The 17,595-nt window shown below is 42.2% G+C and overlaps 1 protein-coding gene across 1 annotated transcript in view; it reads left to right on the forward strand.

Annotated features, from left to right (window-relative positions):
• GPM6A (glycoprotein M6A) overlaps window positions 1-17,595 on the forward strand; it is a 151,817-nt gene that overhangs the window by 129,236 nt on the left and 4,986 nt on the right. Inside the window, exons 4-6 of the mRNA XM_004775558.3 lie at window positions 9,246-9,399; window positions 16,091-16,167; window positions 16,696-16,761. Coding sequence (XP_004775615.1) covers window positions 9,246-9,399; window positions 16,091-16,167; window positions 16,696-16,761 — 297 coding nt within the window. The remainder of the gene's footprint in view (window positions 1-9,245; window positions 9,400-16,090; window positions 16,168-16,695; window positions 16,762-17,595) is intronic.

The following is a 17,595-nucleotide window of genomic DNA, read 5'->3' on the forward strand; positions in this document are numbered from 1 at the left end:
TTTAACCCAGTGAGGCACCCAGGTGCCCCATAGAAATAGTTATTTTCTTTGAATTTCATCTCCATTAAATATTAAGCTAAAAAATATATTTATTCAGTTGCAGCTGGGGAGGCATTCATGTCTCACATTTTGAAATGTGGAAGTATGTATTGTGTCATCACTAAGTGTTCTCATTTCCCAGAATTTCCTAATAACCATTATGATACCAACATGGATCTCAGAATCTGCCTGTGCTTTTTTTAAAAAAGATTTTATTTATTTATCTGACAGAGAGAGAGAGAGAGAGAGATCACAAGTAGGCAGAGAGGCAGGCAGAGAGAGAGAGGGGGAAGCAGGCTCCCTGCTGAGCAGAGAACCCGATGTGGGGCTTGACCCAAGACCCTGAGATCATGATCTGAGCCAAAGGCAGAGGCTTAACCCACTGAGCCACCCAGGTGCCCCGACACTTTAGATTTTTAAGTCCAACAGTTTTGAAGTAATAGAATTCTTAAATGTACTAGTCTCTGTAGAAATTCCTACATTTGTTTTTCATAAATCTACCAGCTCTAGACTCAAATAAAACAAGAAAAACTTTAGAAAATATGGGTATTCGTTTCCGAGGGCTTGCCGTATTAGAGGTACCACAACGAATGGCTTCAGCAGTGGAAATTTATTGTCTCACATTTCTGGAAGCCAGAAGTTCCAGGTCAGGGTGTTGGGAGGGTTGGTCCCTTCTGAAGCCACACAGGAGAATCTGTTCCTCTAGCCATGGTGTGTTGTTGCCATCTCTGGCGTCCCAGGCTTCTAGAAGCCTCACCCCCAAAATTGCCCTCATCTTCTCATGGTGTCCTCCCTCAATGCTTGTCTGAGCTCAGCCTTCCCTGTCTCCAGGACTCCTGTTGTATTGGATTAGGGCCATAATTTTTAAGTTTTCTTACCTCCTGTAAAAACCCTGTGTCCAAATAAACTCACATTATGAGGTAAGACTTCACATGAATTTTCTTACATAGACTGAGGTGCCGTGCTGGGCGCTGCTAATGGGAGAAGCTACAGAACATGCCCCTGCCTCTGGGGAGTTTCCAGTCTAGTTAGAATAATCAGGCAACTTGTACACATGCGAAACATAATGATGAACGGGACACTTACTGTGTTTGCACAGAGAAACACAGTATGTTGTTGACCAGTATGTACCTGAGGCCTTGTACAGTGCACATCCTTGACACATGGGAAATTTTAATTACTAATGAACTGATCAGTAAAAGTGGCTCTTAATTTGGGTTTGGAAGGATAGAAGGAAGTTCTGTGGGCAACCTGGAGGCTGAAAATTAGAACGAAATGTTTAGGATACTGCAGTTACCAAGGTGTTATATCCGGCAGGTGCAAAATCCTAATAGATTGTAGATTAAGTTCTGAAGGGTTTCCATTTGATTTGTTCAATGAATGAGACCCATGAAAGGTATTAAAGAAGAAAACATTACTGTTAGCATATTTTAAAATAGACGTTGGTGTTTAGAGAAGTTTTAGGTTCACATCAAAATTGAGTGGGAAGCGCAGAGATTTCCTGTATCCCCCTGGTTCCCACCTAGGCACCACTATGAAGATCCCAGAGTGACCCATTTGCCACAACCAATGAACCTGAAGATCACAACTGACATCAGTTCACTCTTGGTGTTGCACATTCTGTGGGTCTGGACGAATGTATACTCCACTATAGCGCCCACAGATTAGTCTCACTGAAAACCCTCTGCACTCCACCTATTCATCCCCCCTCCCCCCAACTCCCAGCAACCACTGATCTTTTTCCTGTCTCAATAGATTTACCTTTTCCAGAACGTCATACAGTAGGTAGCCTTATCTGAGTGGCTTTTTTCACTTAGTAATATGCAGTTTTAAGGCTCTCTGTACATCTTGCATGACCTGATGGTTCATTTCCCTTTGGTACCGAGTGATGGTCCATTGTCCGGATGGACCACAGTCTGTTTATCCATTCACCGACTCAAGGACATCTGCATTGCTTTTAGGTTTTGGCAATGATGAATGCAGCTGCTGTACACGTAGCCAGTCATTTTCAGAACAATTTTCTGATCACTGCTTGTGCCTAGGTAGTTTGGGGCCATCATGGTGACAAAGAAGATGATGATGGCTGCATATTTGCAAGCTAGTTTGCATAATAAGTGACATAAGTTTTTTCTGCAGCAAACTTTACAGGGCGTGCTTTCTGGAGCCTTCTGAGTTCAGTATTGTTAGTGCTGCTCCGTTTTGCCTGTGTGGTGATAGCATGTCCAGGTATTGATCTGCTTTTCTTCGACTCAGTATCGTTTTGTGTTAGAATTGTCGTTCTCAACCAGGGGCTGTTTTCCTCACTGAGCGTGTTGAGAAGCAGTGGTTGCGTCACCGGCATTTGGTGGCCTGCAGTCATGCACAGGACAGGCCCATAACGAGGAATTTGCCGGCCCCCGCTTTCAATGGTGCTGAATTTGAGAAGCCCTGGTTTAGAAATTTGGTTCATATCCAACACCTCGCCCCTCCATGCGTTTGGCTGACACTGGCCTAAATTTCTGGCAGATCATCCGACTTCACCTTTTCTTACTTCAGATGCGGTCCCCTGAAGAGCCTAAAGATGACGGTCAGCGAAGTCCTGACACCCTGTGTACCCCCGAGAGCTTTACTGATTGCAGGAGCACAGTGGTTCTTCACGCTGGATGCCCGTTAGAATTGCCTGCAGGGTTTTTTTAAACTAGAAGTAGACTCGGGGGCACTTGGGTGGCTCAGCTGCTTAAGCATCCAGCTCTTGATTTCAGCTCACATAGTGATCTCCTGGGTCGTGGGATCAAGCCCCACATCAGGCTCTGTGCTCAGCAGGGAGTCTGCTGGAAGCTTCTCTCCCTCTGCCCCTCCCGCCACTCGCTTTCTCTCCCTTTCTTTGTCTCTTAAATACATAAATAAGCATTTAAAAATACATAGTTGTAGATGCAGTCTGCATGGGCAGACCTGAGTATCACTGTCTCTCTCACAGCTGCCAGATGCTCCCCCTGTGTGGCCAGGGTTGAAAAACACTCTCAGAGGTTGTGCTCCCGACTAATGTCTACTGGTCCGCTGTTTCGTCATGGTGCATCTGGGCTCTGAGCTATTTCTGTCTGCCTGGTGACTATAGCTTATGACATGGGATTGCATATTTTAAAGTTGCTAAGAGAGTAGGTCTTAAAAGTCCTCATCGCAAGAAAAAAATGTTGTGACATGTTAGGGTGACAGATGTTACCCAGACTTACTGATTGTGGCTATCATTTCACACTGTAGGTAAATATCGAATCACTAAAAAAAAAAAAAAAAAAAAAAAAAAAATTGAATCACTAGGTCATATACCTGAAACTAATGTACTGTTATCTGTCCATTATTCCTCAGTTAAAAAGAAAAGTAATTATTATTATTAATTACTATTATTATATATTATTTATAATAATTATGATTACATATTTATTATTTATTATGAATGCTCAGATGACAGAATATGTATCTGTCACAGTACTAGCAATGAAAAGCTAGATATAAACATGATAATTACAAACTATTTTATTACATACCTTTTTATGCTACCTAGGATTATGCTTGATCTTTTATTTTTTTTTTTTTTATATATTTGAGACAGAGAGAGAGAGCACAGGCAGGGAAGAGGGTCAGAGAGAGAAGAAGCAGACTCTCTGCTGAGCAGGAAGCCTAGCTCAGGGCCGCTCCCAGGACCCCAAGATCATGATCTGAGCCAAAGGCAGATGCTTAACCGATTGAGCCACCCAGGCGCCCCTACACTTGATCATTTGGAATAATTCTTCAATTTGAGTAATCATCAGATCCCAAGATAAGACATTACAAAGGAAGAGAGAATTGTATTTTTAGCTTGTTTAATTTGGATACTTTCGTGACCACGAACTTCTATTCCCTGAAATGTAACAGGTTTGCGCTCAAAATTCAAAAGTAAGGTCTTTTGTTCCTTTCTTAGAACAAAACATATGAATTAGTAATCATGAAAATACTTTCTCACAGCAAAGAGTTCCTCTGTTAGCCCTGAGCTCTATTAATTGGCTCGGACACTGCAGCTTGCCGAGAAAAGCAAGTGTGAGTCCCTGCAGTGGTTTCCAAGGTCGCGCCTTCCATCGCCCCATAAAGTAGCAGCAGTCAGAGTCCAAAGTGTTCAGTCTACTTTGAATCTAAACCTATTGAATTATAGGTCCCATTCTACAGTGAACAGCACCTTCAAAAGAAGCTTTTGAGAAATCCCCTGAGACAGAAAGAAAACCAAGATAGAGAGGATGTAGCCGAAGGCATGCTGATTGCCCTCCCAGGGACTTCCGAGTGGCTTTCAGCTGTCCAAAGCAGTGTGCTTCAAGCTGCCATATCATGTTCGTTGTTCTCGAGACTATAAATTAGCCTTGGATCTACAATTGCAAATAATGAAAATGTTAATAAAGAGGGCTTTTTTTTTTTTTTCCCTCCAAGGAGTTCCATTAACAAGATTTCTTCAGTTTTGGGGTGGTTTCCAAACTTTCTAGAGCCTTTCTCCTCTCAAGTGGGAGCCTGCCTTGAATAACTTTCCCAGACTCAAGAACTTCTTTTTACTTTCTCCACACGTGAAATGAAATCTAATTCCCTTATTCTGTACAGTCCTATCATTCAGCCGAAGCATATATTTTTATAGACGTGGCGGTAATCGCAATACTGCTGTCTTGCATAAAAATAGCTAATATTTTGTCTGTGCTTCTTACTAGCCCGATTCTCTGCTAAATGACTTTTATGTGCTACTTCCTTCCAGCCTCACTAAATCACGTAAGAGCAATTTAGCAGGTATTCTCATTTTACAAAGGCAGACACAGCAGCATAACGAGCAGCCAGACTCCATCCAGCTCCAAAGCCTGGGCCTTTCATCAATGCGCTATAAATCCCCCTTTATTGCTAAATAAATGTGACATTTAGGTTAGGGACACTGTGAGTGGCATGTTGGTGCTTGATAAAGTGGTCAGTCTCTGCCCACTTACAGAATAGAGGCGAAGGCTGCGAAATGGCCAAGAATGGAAAATGACTTTCATCAGCTCCTACAGATGAGCAGTGTGAGAAGCGAGTGGGCGCTGGTACAGGGAGCATGCAGATCGATGCCTGGAGGTTTCGCAGACCGCTCTCCCCCAGGATGGGTGCGTTGGGCCATGACAACAGAGGATTTCCGAGCCAGCAGCCATACTGCCCAGCGAGCTTCCTCTGTTGATTTGCTTCATTCCAATTCCAGAAAAGAGAAGAATAAAGATGTACCCAGGAAATACTTCCCTTTCTCTCTGGTCGAGTCACACAGAATGTTTACCGTTGGCAGTCAAGTGTGTTTTAAGACCAGATACTGTCTAGATTTCCACACGGAATATTTGTATTTCCTCTAATGAGGAAAACAAGGGGGATGTGTTTCTTGCTTTCTCTGACTGAAATCCTTAGACATACCTTTCCACATCTTGGGCCCTCATTAAGTATTTGTTGAGCAAGACAAAAAAAATTCTAAAAGTGATATAAACTTTGATAATTCTATTAAAAGAGTAAATGGCCATTAAAGGACATTTCCTTGGGGGAACCTGGATGGCTCAGTTGTTGGACGTCTGCCTTTGGCTCAGGTCATGATCCCAGGGTCCTGGGATTGAGCCCCGCATCGGGCTCCCTGCTCAGTGGGAGGCCTGCTTCTCCCTCTCCCACTCCCCCTGCTTGTGTTCCCTCTCTTACTATGTCTTTCTCTGTCAAATAAATAAATAAAATCTTTAAAAAAAAAAGAAAAGACATTTCCTCCAGGTCCTGCGGTGACTTAAAGAAGTTAATATTTTTTTTAAAGAAGTTAATATTTAACAGGTTTTATTTTCCTATATATTTAGACCAGGCTTTGTTTCATCTTGGACAAAAATTTGTAAATATGTCTGCCAGATCTCAGTTTAAGGACATTGCCTGGACCGATGCTGGCTCTCCAGACTCTCCAACCAGTAGTACTGAAGAGTAGAGACTAACAGGAAGTCAGATTTGGGAGGAGATGAAGCAGTGTTATTAAAAAGTGTGTGTTTAATTATATTCTGTGTATCTGAAATCCTATGACACTTGCCAGATTATAGGAGACAGGCTTGATCTCAGGTCTCATTGGCTTTATCTTGGCCATTTTCTTCTTCATTGTATAAATTCCCTACTACCCTTACTCCCGGTAATTTTCTATATTAATCACAACACAACTTTAATAAAGATGCACAAGCTCTAACATCACATTGACAAAGTTTGCCATCTTTCCAAAGTGTGAGAATTAATGAGTTTCACATGTTGGAGATTTCACTGAAACCATAAAGTCTCTCTGTAACGCATCACCAAAGGAATTAATTGAGTTGAATAAGAGATTTAGTTTAATTGAGTTGAGTAAGAGGTTTAGTTTCGTTCCATGTATTTATTTTATTCTGTATTATCATTTTGAAAATGTGACTTGAGGTGTTCAAATTAAGCCTGAATATACTCCTGTTTCTCTTCAAAAGTCTTCTTCTAGAAGTTACCTTTGAAGCCCAGAAGGGAACTAGGTGTCTGTAGAAACTCAGCTTTTGGTGTACAAAGACTACGATTCAGACACTTTCAAAAAGAATCCTACTGCTGTATGAGCTAATAAACTAATAGCTAATTCAAAGGATTAAAAATGCAACTGCAGGGGCACCAGGGTGGCTCAGTCAGTTAAGCATCCAGCTATTGGTTTCAGCTCAGGTCATGATCTTGTAGTCGTGGGATCGAACCCCACGTTGGGCTCTATGCTGACCATAGAGTCTGCTTCAGATTCTCTCTCCCTCCTCCCCGGCCCCTCTGCCCACTAGCTCAGGTGTGTGCTCTCTCTCTCTCAAATAAATAAATAAATACAATTTCACCCTTATACTTATGTTCACATGTGCTGGTCATCCCATGGTCTGAGTCTGATTATATAAATAAGCACAATCAATAGGAAATATTTCAGAAGATGCCACTTTTCAAACAAGTCATACTGTAATGTGCACAAACTCAAAATACGCTATGCACAAAGATAAAGAGGGAAGGAGGAGTTATAAAATTTGGAGTGGCTCTCTCTCAGGATGCAAATTCAGATCATTGTCGGGTACCCGCAGAAAAGCATATGCCAACAGAACTCAGCTCTTTCCAGCTTCCAATTTTAATTTGCAGATACAGTTAAGAGTAGTTGGGTTGGGATAAAGGGTAGTAAAATTGTGTCCCTTTGGGGGATGTGTACAAATATAATCACGAACAATGAGGCTGAAGGTGAGACAGTGTACCGCTACGTGAGTGACCTAGGAGGGTGTCTTGCTGTAGGAGTATGAGGCCCACCAAGCGGGGAGTTCCTTGCAGTCCGAAAACTGAGTTCCCCACCCGTGCAGCACCAGGCATGGAGCACGAATGAATGCACGGTGGTGACTAACCTAGTATTTGTGGATTGAAAGAATAAATCAACGTATGAATCAACCGTTGAAGAGTGGGCAAGAATGTAGTTCCAAAAACTCTCTCCTGGCTTTTTTCTTCTTTCATGTTTTCTGTGTTTTGCTGGAAGATGACTTGCTAATCCTGCAGGCAGGGACATGAGTGATGGCCAAGAAGGCTATAGTCTCACTCACAGATGCAGGATTCAAATGATAAGAACCAGATATTGTAGCAGAACAATTCCCACAGAAGTGATTTTCTTCTTTAGCTACTCTTCAGGGATTATCTTGATTTTGGTCTGTGATATATGAGTATGATTCATTAATGCCAAGTGACATAGGGTAAGGGAAGGAAAAATAAGATGAAAACAGAGAAGGCGACAAACCATACGAGACTCTTCACTCTAGGAAACAAACTGAGGGCTGCTGGAGGGAGGCAGGTGCAGGCATGGGTACTAGGTAATGCCTAATGATGGGCATTAGGAAGGCACGTGTTGCAATGAGCGCTGGGTGTTGTACACACTGATGAATCACTAATTCTACCTCTGTAACTTGTAATACATTCCATATTAATTAAATTGAATTTAAATTAAAAATTACATTAAATTAAAAAATGCCATGGTACAGTGGGGTAACTCCCGTGAGGCTCTCTGCCTGTCATTGTTCTGGTTGGTGTTTACCTGCGTGGGCACTTCATATAATAAATTATTCCTATATCGTGGGAAATATGCTAATGAATCCAGTGACACATAACTTGCATCGAGAAATATAATCAACTAGTATCAACGGGGGCATTCAAGCCTGCACTTAAACCTCAGAGCATTGTGGCTACACCTGTTCTTTTTCAGTTACCTCTGAAATACAGTTGTTAATGCAAGTGTTAGCTTGGGCCATTCAAGGTGTGTATTTATGGAGACAATTTTATATGTAGATGACATGGATTAAACCGTTGATAAGGAATGCGAAGCGACATGAATATATCTGTGTCTTACCAGCTCTTCATCCATCTACCAATGCATGCATCTGTCTTTTTTTTCAGCATCTAAGTCATGCTTGAGCTAAAAATCCACTCAACCGATGCTGAAACGAAGTCTTTTATTCATTTGTATCTGGGCACATAAACAGCCTTTTACTTCATTTTATAAATACTAAAATTATTTCTGAAACAAGCAAAAAAAAAACCCTTTATTTTCAACCTTTAAATCACATTTAACTATGTTTCTATAGCAAAAATAAAATCAGTCTTCTTGAAAGAAGACTTCAGAGTTAAAAGTTTACAGAAATCACTGAAAAGGAGAAGTGCACACTTTTATCGTTAATACTAAGCTGACTGGAGAATTACCACACTTACAATATTAAATGTAACCCTGACTGCGTAGCTTCCATGTTTATGGTATGAATGGCGCTCATTTAGTTGTAACAGAAATTTATCGACAAAGTTTGAACTTTGCAGAATCCCCTGTAAATAGACCAGTTACTGTTTTCTAAAGTCTAAAAAAAAGAAGAAGAAGAAGAAGTGAGGTGAGATTTTTGAGACAAATACGTGAGTGAAACAGACATTACGATGCAGATGAGTTCTTTCTTCCTTTGTTGCCGGGCATCTCTGCCACGCCGAGGGCTTCAGGCAGGTTCTTCCTGCTGGAGTAACCTATGTTAATCAGCACCTCCCAGCTTCCCACTGTACTTCCTGCAGTGTCATGATCATGTGCTGGGCACGAGGACACTTAACACTTCAAATTGGATTTTGTGATTTAGTCGCAAAATACTTCCTGTCTGGTGAATGACATGTTTTCTCTCTCAACTTTTTCTCTGTTGCAGTTCATTATGCTGACGTACCTTTTCATGCTGGCCTGGCTGGGGGTCACAGCTTTCACCTCTCTGCCCGTCTACATGTATTTCAATCTGTGGACCATTTGCCGAAACACCACCTTAGTGGAGGGAGCGAATCTCTGCTTGGACCTTCGTCAGTTTGGTAGGTGGACCTCTAACTAACTAAAGCAAGGCCTTGTGCTGTTTGACCTCAGTGACTGCCTCTGAAATATTGCCGGTGACCTTGGAACCATCATGACTTGATGAGAAATGGATAATTGAGAAATGTATCAGAGTTTTCACCTTTAAGACATCCTTTTTTAAATTTAAATACGTAGGAATTGAAGAATGATTGGAGGTTAGTCCCACAGCATGAATCTGTGCACGTGTGTGTTTGAACAGACTATCAGGTTGGATTTCCTGGTATCAGCAATATGAAATTGTGATGTCTGTGTCCCAACTCCTTTGCACTTGTCCAGGCTTGTTATGATGCTTGTATCTACTCTTATTCTCCCACGACAAGCTATGCAATTTGTGAAGTCTAGTGTGAAGATCACCCAAGAAGTATGTACTTCACTGACTTCCAAAATAAGGCAGAAAAACTTAGCATTTTATAATAATGGAATCCAAGAACATTAAGCCAACCAATAGCCCTCTTTGGTTACTTTTGTTTAGGGCTCACTGTGGGCTTGTGATACACCGACACAATTCTCCTTGTCTATCCATGTTGACTTGTTTGATGCTTACAATGGTTCTGTTTGGTGGACACTATTATTATCCTTTCTATAAGTGACACAGGGGGGTTGAATGAGTTGCAGGCAGGGACATGAGTGATTGCTAAGAAGGCTGTAGTCTTACTCACAGATGCAGGATTCTGTATGGTGGACACTATTATCCTCTTTGGTGAGGATGAAGTTCTTGGTGAGAAGATGACAGGGAATATGGGCAGCTCTTCTCCCTCTCTTCCCCCTGGAGAGGTTTTGGTCCCGGATTCATAGCCCACATATGCACAGGAAGGGAAGGCTGTTGGAGGTCATGAGGGAACAGCTGTTTAGAAAACATGGCTCTGACTTCAGTCCCTCCCCCTCTCCGTGTCTTCCTCCTGTTCCGCTGATCTGAAAAGTGAAAGTTGGAAGAGAAGTGACTGGTCTCTCAGACACGGTTGTCAGCTAAAATACAGGCCACCTAGTGAAGTTCCAATTGCAGATAAACAAGCACTTTTTTAGTATAGTCCCCATATTGTATGGGACACACTTAATAATAGGTGTAAATGATGACTGGGATTAAAGCCTCCCTTTGAACCTTAGCACCGTTTACAACATAGTTATCAAGATTTATTCTAATTTAATTTTTCTCCATGATGTGGACAAGAGGGCACTTTTCAGATGTCATGCAACCTTTTACATCCCATACTAATTTTTTCTGTTTGCCCTTAATATGAATCTACTGCCTGCATGACATTTATTTGCCTTCCAGATTATACGTCCCCAGTAAGAATCCTGGATGTACAGTCACAGTCAATTTATCGAGGGGCATGGGCGTAGAAAAGGAGACCCCCCCCAGGTCTGAATTATGATCAGTACAGACATTTACTAACATCATTAAAACAGTGATTGGGTAGAGAAGAACATGCTATAAAGTGATTTCCCTTATTTAGCAAAGTTACCTCATTACATCTAGACAGTGTCTTTGCTCTTAGGCGATCAAGGTCTTTGAACTGCATCATGGGAATTCTGGTCACATAACAGCTGGGATGTCTGCTTCTTCCCTACTTGCATGTCCCTGTTCATTCCCCTGCATGTGATAAATCGGTCCACGTCCTACCGATCTGATGACGAGCACAGCCGTTATGCAGCTCACACAGTTGGGGAACTTGTTGCCATATTTCAAAATTAGTCATGAAATAATCCGACTAGCAATTTTAATTTTTTAATGCTTTCGAAATTATTTCTCTTGTCCTTCAATGATGGGCACAGCAATTTAATGACATTGAATGTATGAAGGGTTTGTCTTAGTAAATTTGTGTCAGAAAATGTTAAAACTGATCCCCCCACATACACACCAATATTATCATCTAGATCCAGAATTTAAAACTGTGTTTTGTTAAAACCCAGTGATTCAGTGAAACTCCCTCAGGCCAACCGTAGGGAGAGACTGGTCCAGAGCAGGTGGACTCTGGGTGGGGCTCCTTTAGCCTTCTAACCAGCCCATTGTAACGTATCCACACATTGTAACAGGAGCAGCTTGCTTTCATCTGATTTCCATACAGCCCTTCTTGGTAAAATTTCGTTTCAACAAATACTTATTTACCTTCTGTTATGTGTTAGCACTGCTCAATTTTGAAAGACAAAAATCTCCACGTCAAAAAAGTAAAATAAATGAAACTTTGACAAACACTTAGATCATGGACCTGGCCCATCAATCTTTTTCTAGAGAAGACACTCGTGACATAGGAACATTGCATTGTTTGCACAAGATGGAACAGCGGACAGAGCTGATCTATCAGTCAACAGCATTTTTGACTGTAGTCTACTCTGTTCAAAAGGACATCCTATGTTAATATAGAAACTAGATACGTATGCTATAAGTAGGAAAACTTTGGTGTGTTTAGCCATGTGTCATTGCTAATCAGTGAACCATATTTACTGCTATTAAATAATTCAAGAATTTATTTGGTAAAATCTTGGCTACATTTTTCTTATCTAGTCCATTCCTCTGCATAGGCATTCCTAGGTTGGTCTACCTGTCAAAGGGGCATTAGGTTACCAATGGAATGAAGGTTACTAATCAACTGATCTAAAAATGGGGCAATTACCCTGGATAGTCCAGGTGGGCCACGTGTAATCACAGGGGCCCTTAAGAGTGGAAGAGGCAGAAGAGAAGAAGCCAGAGGGAGGTGACCTCAGAAGAAATGCACATTTTACTCAGAGAGATGCCTCACTTTGAGGACAGACAAAAGGGGCAAGGAGCCTAGGACTGTGGGTAGACTAGAGGAGCTAGAAAAGGATACTTCAGGCATTCTATCATCGTTATGATTATAAATGTAAATGGCAAATTATTTGGAAATTCAGCATTTATATTTCCAAGTAGGGAGTTCATTTCCTAACACCCCATAAGGGTTCGTAGTGTCATTACACTTCCTCCTCCTGCTTCCCTCCCCCTCTGGCTTGCAATTTCCTCCCTAAAGAGGGAGTGGTGCTTCGACCACCCAGAAACCTCCAAGAGGCTTTTTATTGCCTTAACGAGGAAAGTAATAGGAACTGTGCACAGGATGCAAGTTTTTCCTAGTTCAGACACAACCAATCCTTAGAAAGCCAGAAATATAGTACTTCAGTTTAACCAGCTTCAAGGACGTTAAAAAGCAGTAACAACAAGCTATAGAGAAAGCTTGTGGCTGCACCTCTGACACATGAAACTCGTCCTGTTTGCCCTCCTTGCCGTGCATTCCTGCTACTTCCCTTGTATGATCCTAACTTGTTGCTTGTTTTCAAGAAAACAGAAATGTCCTTGTGTATATTTCATTGAAGGACTCTTCTACACGAGTGCAGTAAATATGCTCACTATTTAGAAAAATGAGTAAATCTGAAAGTTTGCTTCTTGGGGGTTAGGCCAGTTTGGCCCTTCCTTGACAGAGACCCGTAAATCCAAATAATCAAGGTTTTGGGTTTGCACGGCAACATAGCTTATGGACACCTTCTCATGTTCATAGTTTCCCATGATGCAGACATGGATTGACAGACGATAATTAACTTGCAGTATGTCTGTTTGTGGTATGTGGTATCTGTCTCACCGATGTCTTATATACAGATGCATTTTATGTCGGGAGTCCTGGAGGCCGAGTGGAAGGGCTGGGTTACAGTATTTTAAAGGTGGTGGAGGAAGGCTTAACTGAAGAGCCATTATTGGATGGATATAAGGGTCGTGGGAATATTCATAGTGGAGGGAAGATCCAGGTAAAGTTACCGAAGCAGCTCCATGCCTGGCATCTTCAGCAAACCCCAGAGAGGCCCGTGTGGCCAAAGCAGAATGAGAAAACAGGAGGGATGGATTGGGATGGAGTCTGAGAGTCATGGAATGCCGTGCTGAGTGCGTAGTGGGACGTCATCCATTTAGAGACTTTTATTCTGAAGGGAGTAGAGGATATTTGCAGGTTTGGGCTGAAGAGAAGCAGTATCTCCCTTCCCTTGTGGAAGAATCACTGGCTGCCATATAGAGAATGGACTGTCCCAAGAGGAGAAGGAGGGAAGTCAGTCAGCACTCTTGTTGTAGCCCTGAGGCGCCAGAGGGAGGCTCAGATGGGTTAGTGGCGAGAGAAGTGGGGAGAAGTGGTCTGGTGCTGACCGTACTTGGAAGATTGGGGCTGCAGAAGGTCTAGATGGATGGGCACGTGGGTTTGAGAGAAAAAGAGGATTGAAGGAGGAATGCAGTTGTCGCCAGGACCACGGGGAACACTGACTTGCTGTCACATGAGCCGGGAAGCCTACAAGAGCTTGCTCGGGAGGGAGGCCGGCAAGGGAGACCAGAGTGCACTTTTGAAGATGTTGTAGAGACTTACTAGGAATCTAAACAGAGTTGTCCGGGGTAAGAAATAGGGTATATGAGTCTTGATTTTGGGAGGGAGGCACACGGCTGGCTGAACGGATTGAGGAGCTGTTGATAATTTGTAGCGAGCTCTGAGACTCTGTGAGATCCACAGGGGACAAAGATGACAGGTGTGCACACTGGGAGCTCCCGTGAACAAGGTCCTGGAGAGAGGGGACCTGTGAGAATCAAAACCTAAAACAAGAATCTATAGGGGCGCCTGGGTGGCTCAGTGGGTTAAAGCCTCTCCCTTTGGCTCAGGTCACGATCTCAGGGTCCTGGGATCAAGTCCCACATCAGGCTCTCTGCTCAGCAGGGAGCCTGCTTCCCCCTCTCTCTCCGCCTGCCTCTCTGCCTACTGTGATCTCTGTCTGTCAAATAAATAAATAAAATCTTTAAAAAACAACAAAAACAAAACCAAGAATCTGTAGATTTGGGGATGTAGTGAAGACAAGCATGAAGGAGAGGGAGGCGGCCGCTGCCTCCAGCCCTGCGGGTCGCTCAGGAGAAGAGGGAAAATTTATCTTTGATTTTATTTATGTGGTGGTCATGGCTGATTTCCATGGAGGGTTGAGGCAGAATCTGACTGGAAAGGTGGGAAAAGTTTAAGTAGGAAGGAAAAGAAGGGAATGGCAGACAGTGTACGTAGTTAATGCTTTGAAGGAGTTTGGCTGCAGAGGTCAACAAAGACACAGGTGAGGAGCTGTGTGCACAGCCTGACCCACGATGACGTTTGTCGTGGAACAGCCTGCAGAAGCGTGGCCTTAACCGGGAAGCACTCTCAATGGTGATGGTTTATGAGACGCATCTTAGGGGCTTCTTACCCTCCCACACTCCATGTCATCTTGGCAGAAAAGAAAGGTCCCAGAGAAGCATGTCTGCATTCGATGGACCACAAGTAGATTACATTTTAAAACAGAAATAATCGCACAAACTACCGTTGGGGCAGAATGGCACCATCTCCATCGACAGTGGGAGCTGGCCATGTACCTCAAAGCCAGGAGATGTGAAGAGATACACGTATTAACGTTAAATAAAGAGACGGCAGTGCCAAAAGCTTAGGGAATAGTTCATCCCGAACTTGGGGGGGTTTTTTTTCCCTTTATGTATGTATGTTTAATGCTTCAGTAGTTCTCAAAATGAAATTCAAGGCCCCTTCGAGGCTAACCCAGATCACTTTTCTGTAAAACGAGATCCGTGGCAGTGTAGCCTCAATGTGCTGGTTAGAGATGCAGTTCTCCTGGTAAACACTCTGGTTTCTGATTTCACAGTTCTGTGGTGGGGTCCAGAAACACACATTTTTGAACATTCCCCAGGTGATTCTGATGCTGTTGGTCTGTGAGCCAACTGGAGGAAGGGAGAATGTGAGCAAAATTACAGGGTTTTTTAACATTTTTTTCCTACTGATAACACTGTTTTCAATATTAGCAGAGAAGAATCACTCCTTTGGGTGATACGCTTTTATAGACTAACAGAAGCTTTGTACCAGCAGAATGAATTTGGATCCACACTTCAGCTTAGTCTGGGACATAGTTATTGGAGTAATTGTGATGGCTGCGCCATTGCATTAACGGACCAAACCCCGCAGCTGGCTGCGATTGAATCTGAAGGCTCTGGGGGCTGGGTCCAGTTGACTTCAGATTGAAGATGTTGTAAATTGTTTGAGGGCTAAATAGTTCTGATCTTCCACTCATAATCCCGGTTATACTTATTATCTAGCTATAAAAGCTGAGAATGTCGGTGCACCTCGGTGGCTCAGTGGGTTAAAGCCTCTGCCTTCAGCTCAGGTCATAATCTCGGGGTCCTGGTATCAAGCCCCACATTGGGCTCTCTCTCTCTGCCTGCCTCTCTGCCAACTTGTGATCTCTGTCTGTCAAATAAATAGTCTTTTTTTTTTTTTTAAGATTTTATTTATTCATTTGACAGAGAGAAATCACAAGTAGATGGAGAGGCAGGCAGAGAGAGAGAGAGAGAGGAAAGCAGGCTCCCCGCCGAGCAGAGAGCCCGATGCGGGACTCGATCCCAGGACCCTGAGATCATGACCTGAGCCGAAGGCAGCGGCTTAACCCACTGAGCCACCCAGGCGCCCCTGTCAAATAAATAGTCTTAAAAAAAAAAGAATTTATAAAAAAAAAAAAAAAAAAGCTGAGAATGTTTTCATTATACTGTAGCATAAAATGGAACCTCCTTAGTTTTTATCAGCATAAGATTCTTTTTCTCCCTCTGGGCTCTTGAAAACATTTATAAACTAAGCTATAATTTTCTACATGTAGGAATTGTGACAATTGGAGAGGAAAAGAAAATTTGCACCGTCTCTGAGAACTTCCTGAGGATGTGTGAGTCCACTGAGGTAAATGTTTTTAAAGCTGTTTCTGTTGTCCAAATTTTAGCTTCATTTTCGTAGTTGAAAAAGACATAATTAAAACTATTGAATTTTCCCCTTTTCACCTAAGGAGCAATTGTACTTACAGTGATGTTATGCAGGGGGACTGGAGAATAAATATGAATTTCAATAAAAATTATAACCAATATATATTTTCTAGAAACTATCATGTTCACAAAAGTTGAACATTTTACTGTTACCTTTTAAAAATGTAGCCTTACTTAGTTAAAATATTACTGAAGACCATCATTACTAATGATGCTCTCATCTTTGTAGTAAAAATATAGTAAAATGATGCAGTTGCAAAGACTTAATTTGCAGGAGAAAAGATACTGTAATGTTTTCAGATTGAGCTACGGATGTATCAGTCCCTTAATGTAAGTGCACTTTTCTTAAAGATGTATGAAGTTCTTATTCGTAAGGTGGCAGCAGTCCGGATCTCTCTTCTGCTTGTAACTCGATGCGTGTTTTGATTCTCTGCGGTTTCCTTTGCAGCTGAACATGACCTTCCACTTGTTCATTGTGGCGCTTGCTGGGGCTGGGGCCGCAGTCATTGCTATGGTAAGACCTTGTGCTCTGGGGCTTGGTTTTTCAATTTGAAGGACAAAGCGATTTACTTGTTGAGATGAGCTTTTATCCCCAAATCTGAAGTCCATAGGAATCCTATTTATTTTAATATCAGTTTAAAAAGGTGGGGTAGGGGGAACAGGGAACAAACAGTAGGCAAATAAGTAAGTGAAAAACAAAGCTTAACCTGAAAAAGTGTTATTGTTACACTAGAGGTAGTATTTGGGAAGCAGTTTAAGGATTAGAATACTCAGTCATATCGGTAACATTAACAAAAATAAGTAAATTCATCATGTCGCAGATACTAGGTCCCTATTAACATAACAGACCGTCTCTGGACCATAGAGGTCCGTATCAGTGTAATGTTCTAGGTGATCTAATCAGTCCCTTAACTTCCTTTTCTCCTCCTGATTTAAGGACATAAAAAAGCCATATGGAGTCACTCATGGAAAAAAGGTTGATTTATTCTTCTTAACACAGATATCAATAGTTTCCTGCTATTTCTTTGATATCTATATTTGTTCAGAAATGCTAAGAACACGTTTTTCAAGTCAGGCTTTTACTGAGTTTTGAGGACCTACAATGTTCCAGTTTGTCTCTTCCTTGGTACAGTTTGCTCCTGGACGCCCAGAGACCAACAGCGGACAAACACTCAGAGCATCAGTGATAGTTTTCACAGCCAGCGTCTGCTGCTCCTTATTTTTGCATCGTAGTGTGCAAAGTAATAATACAAAAGTGAAGTGGTAGAGAGCTCTAGAATGCTCCCTGTAACCTCACAAATATAGCCAATTCAGTATGCAAAGATGATGAATTAATTTGAATCTATTT

This window comes from Mustela putorius, unplaced genomic scaffold (genome assembly GCF_011764305.1).
Source record: "Mustela putorius furo isolate JIRA1106 unplaced genomic scaffold, ASM1176430v1.1 tig00000905_pilon_pilon_pilon, whole genome shotgun sequence".
Lineage (NCBI taxonomy): Eukaryota > Metazoa > Chordata > Mammalia > Carnivora > Mustelidae > Mustela > Mustela putorius.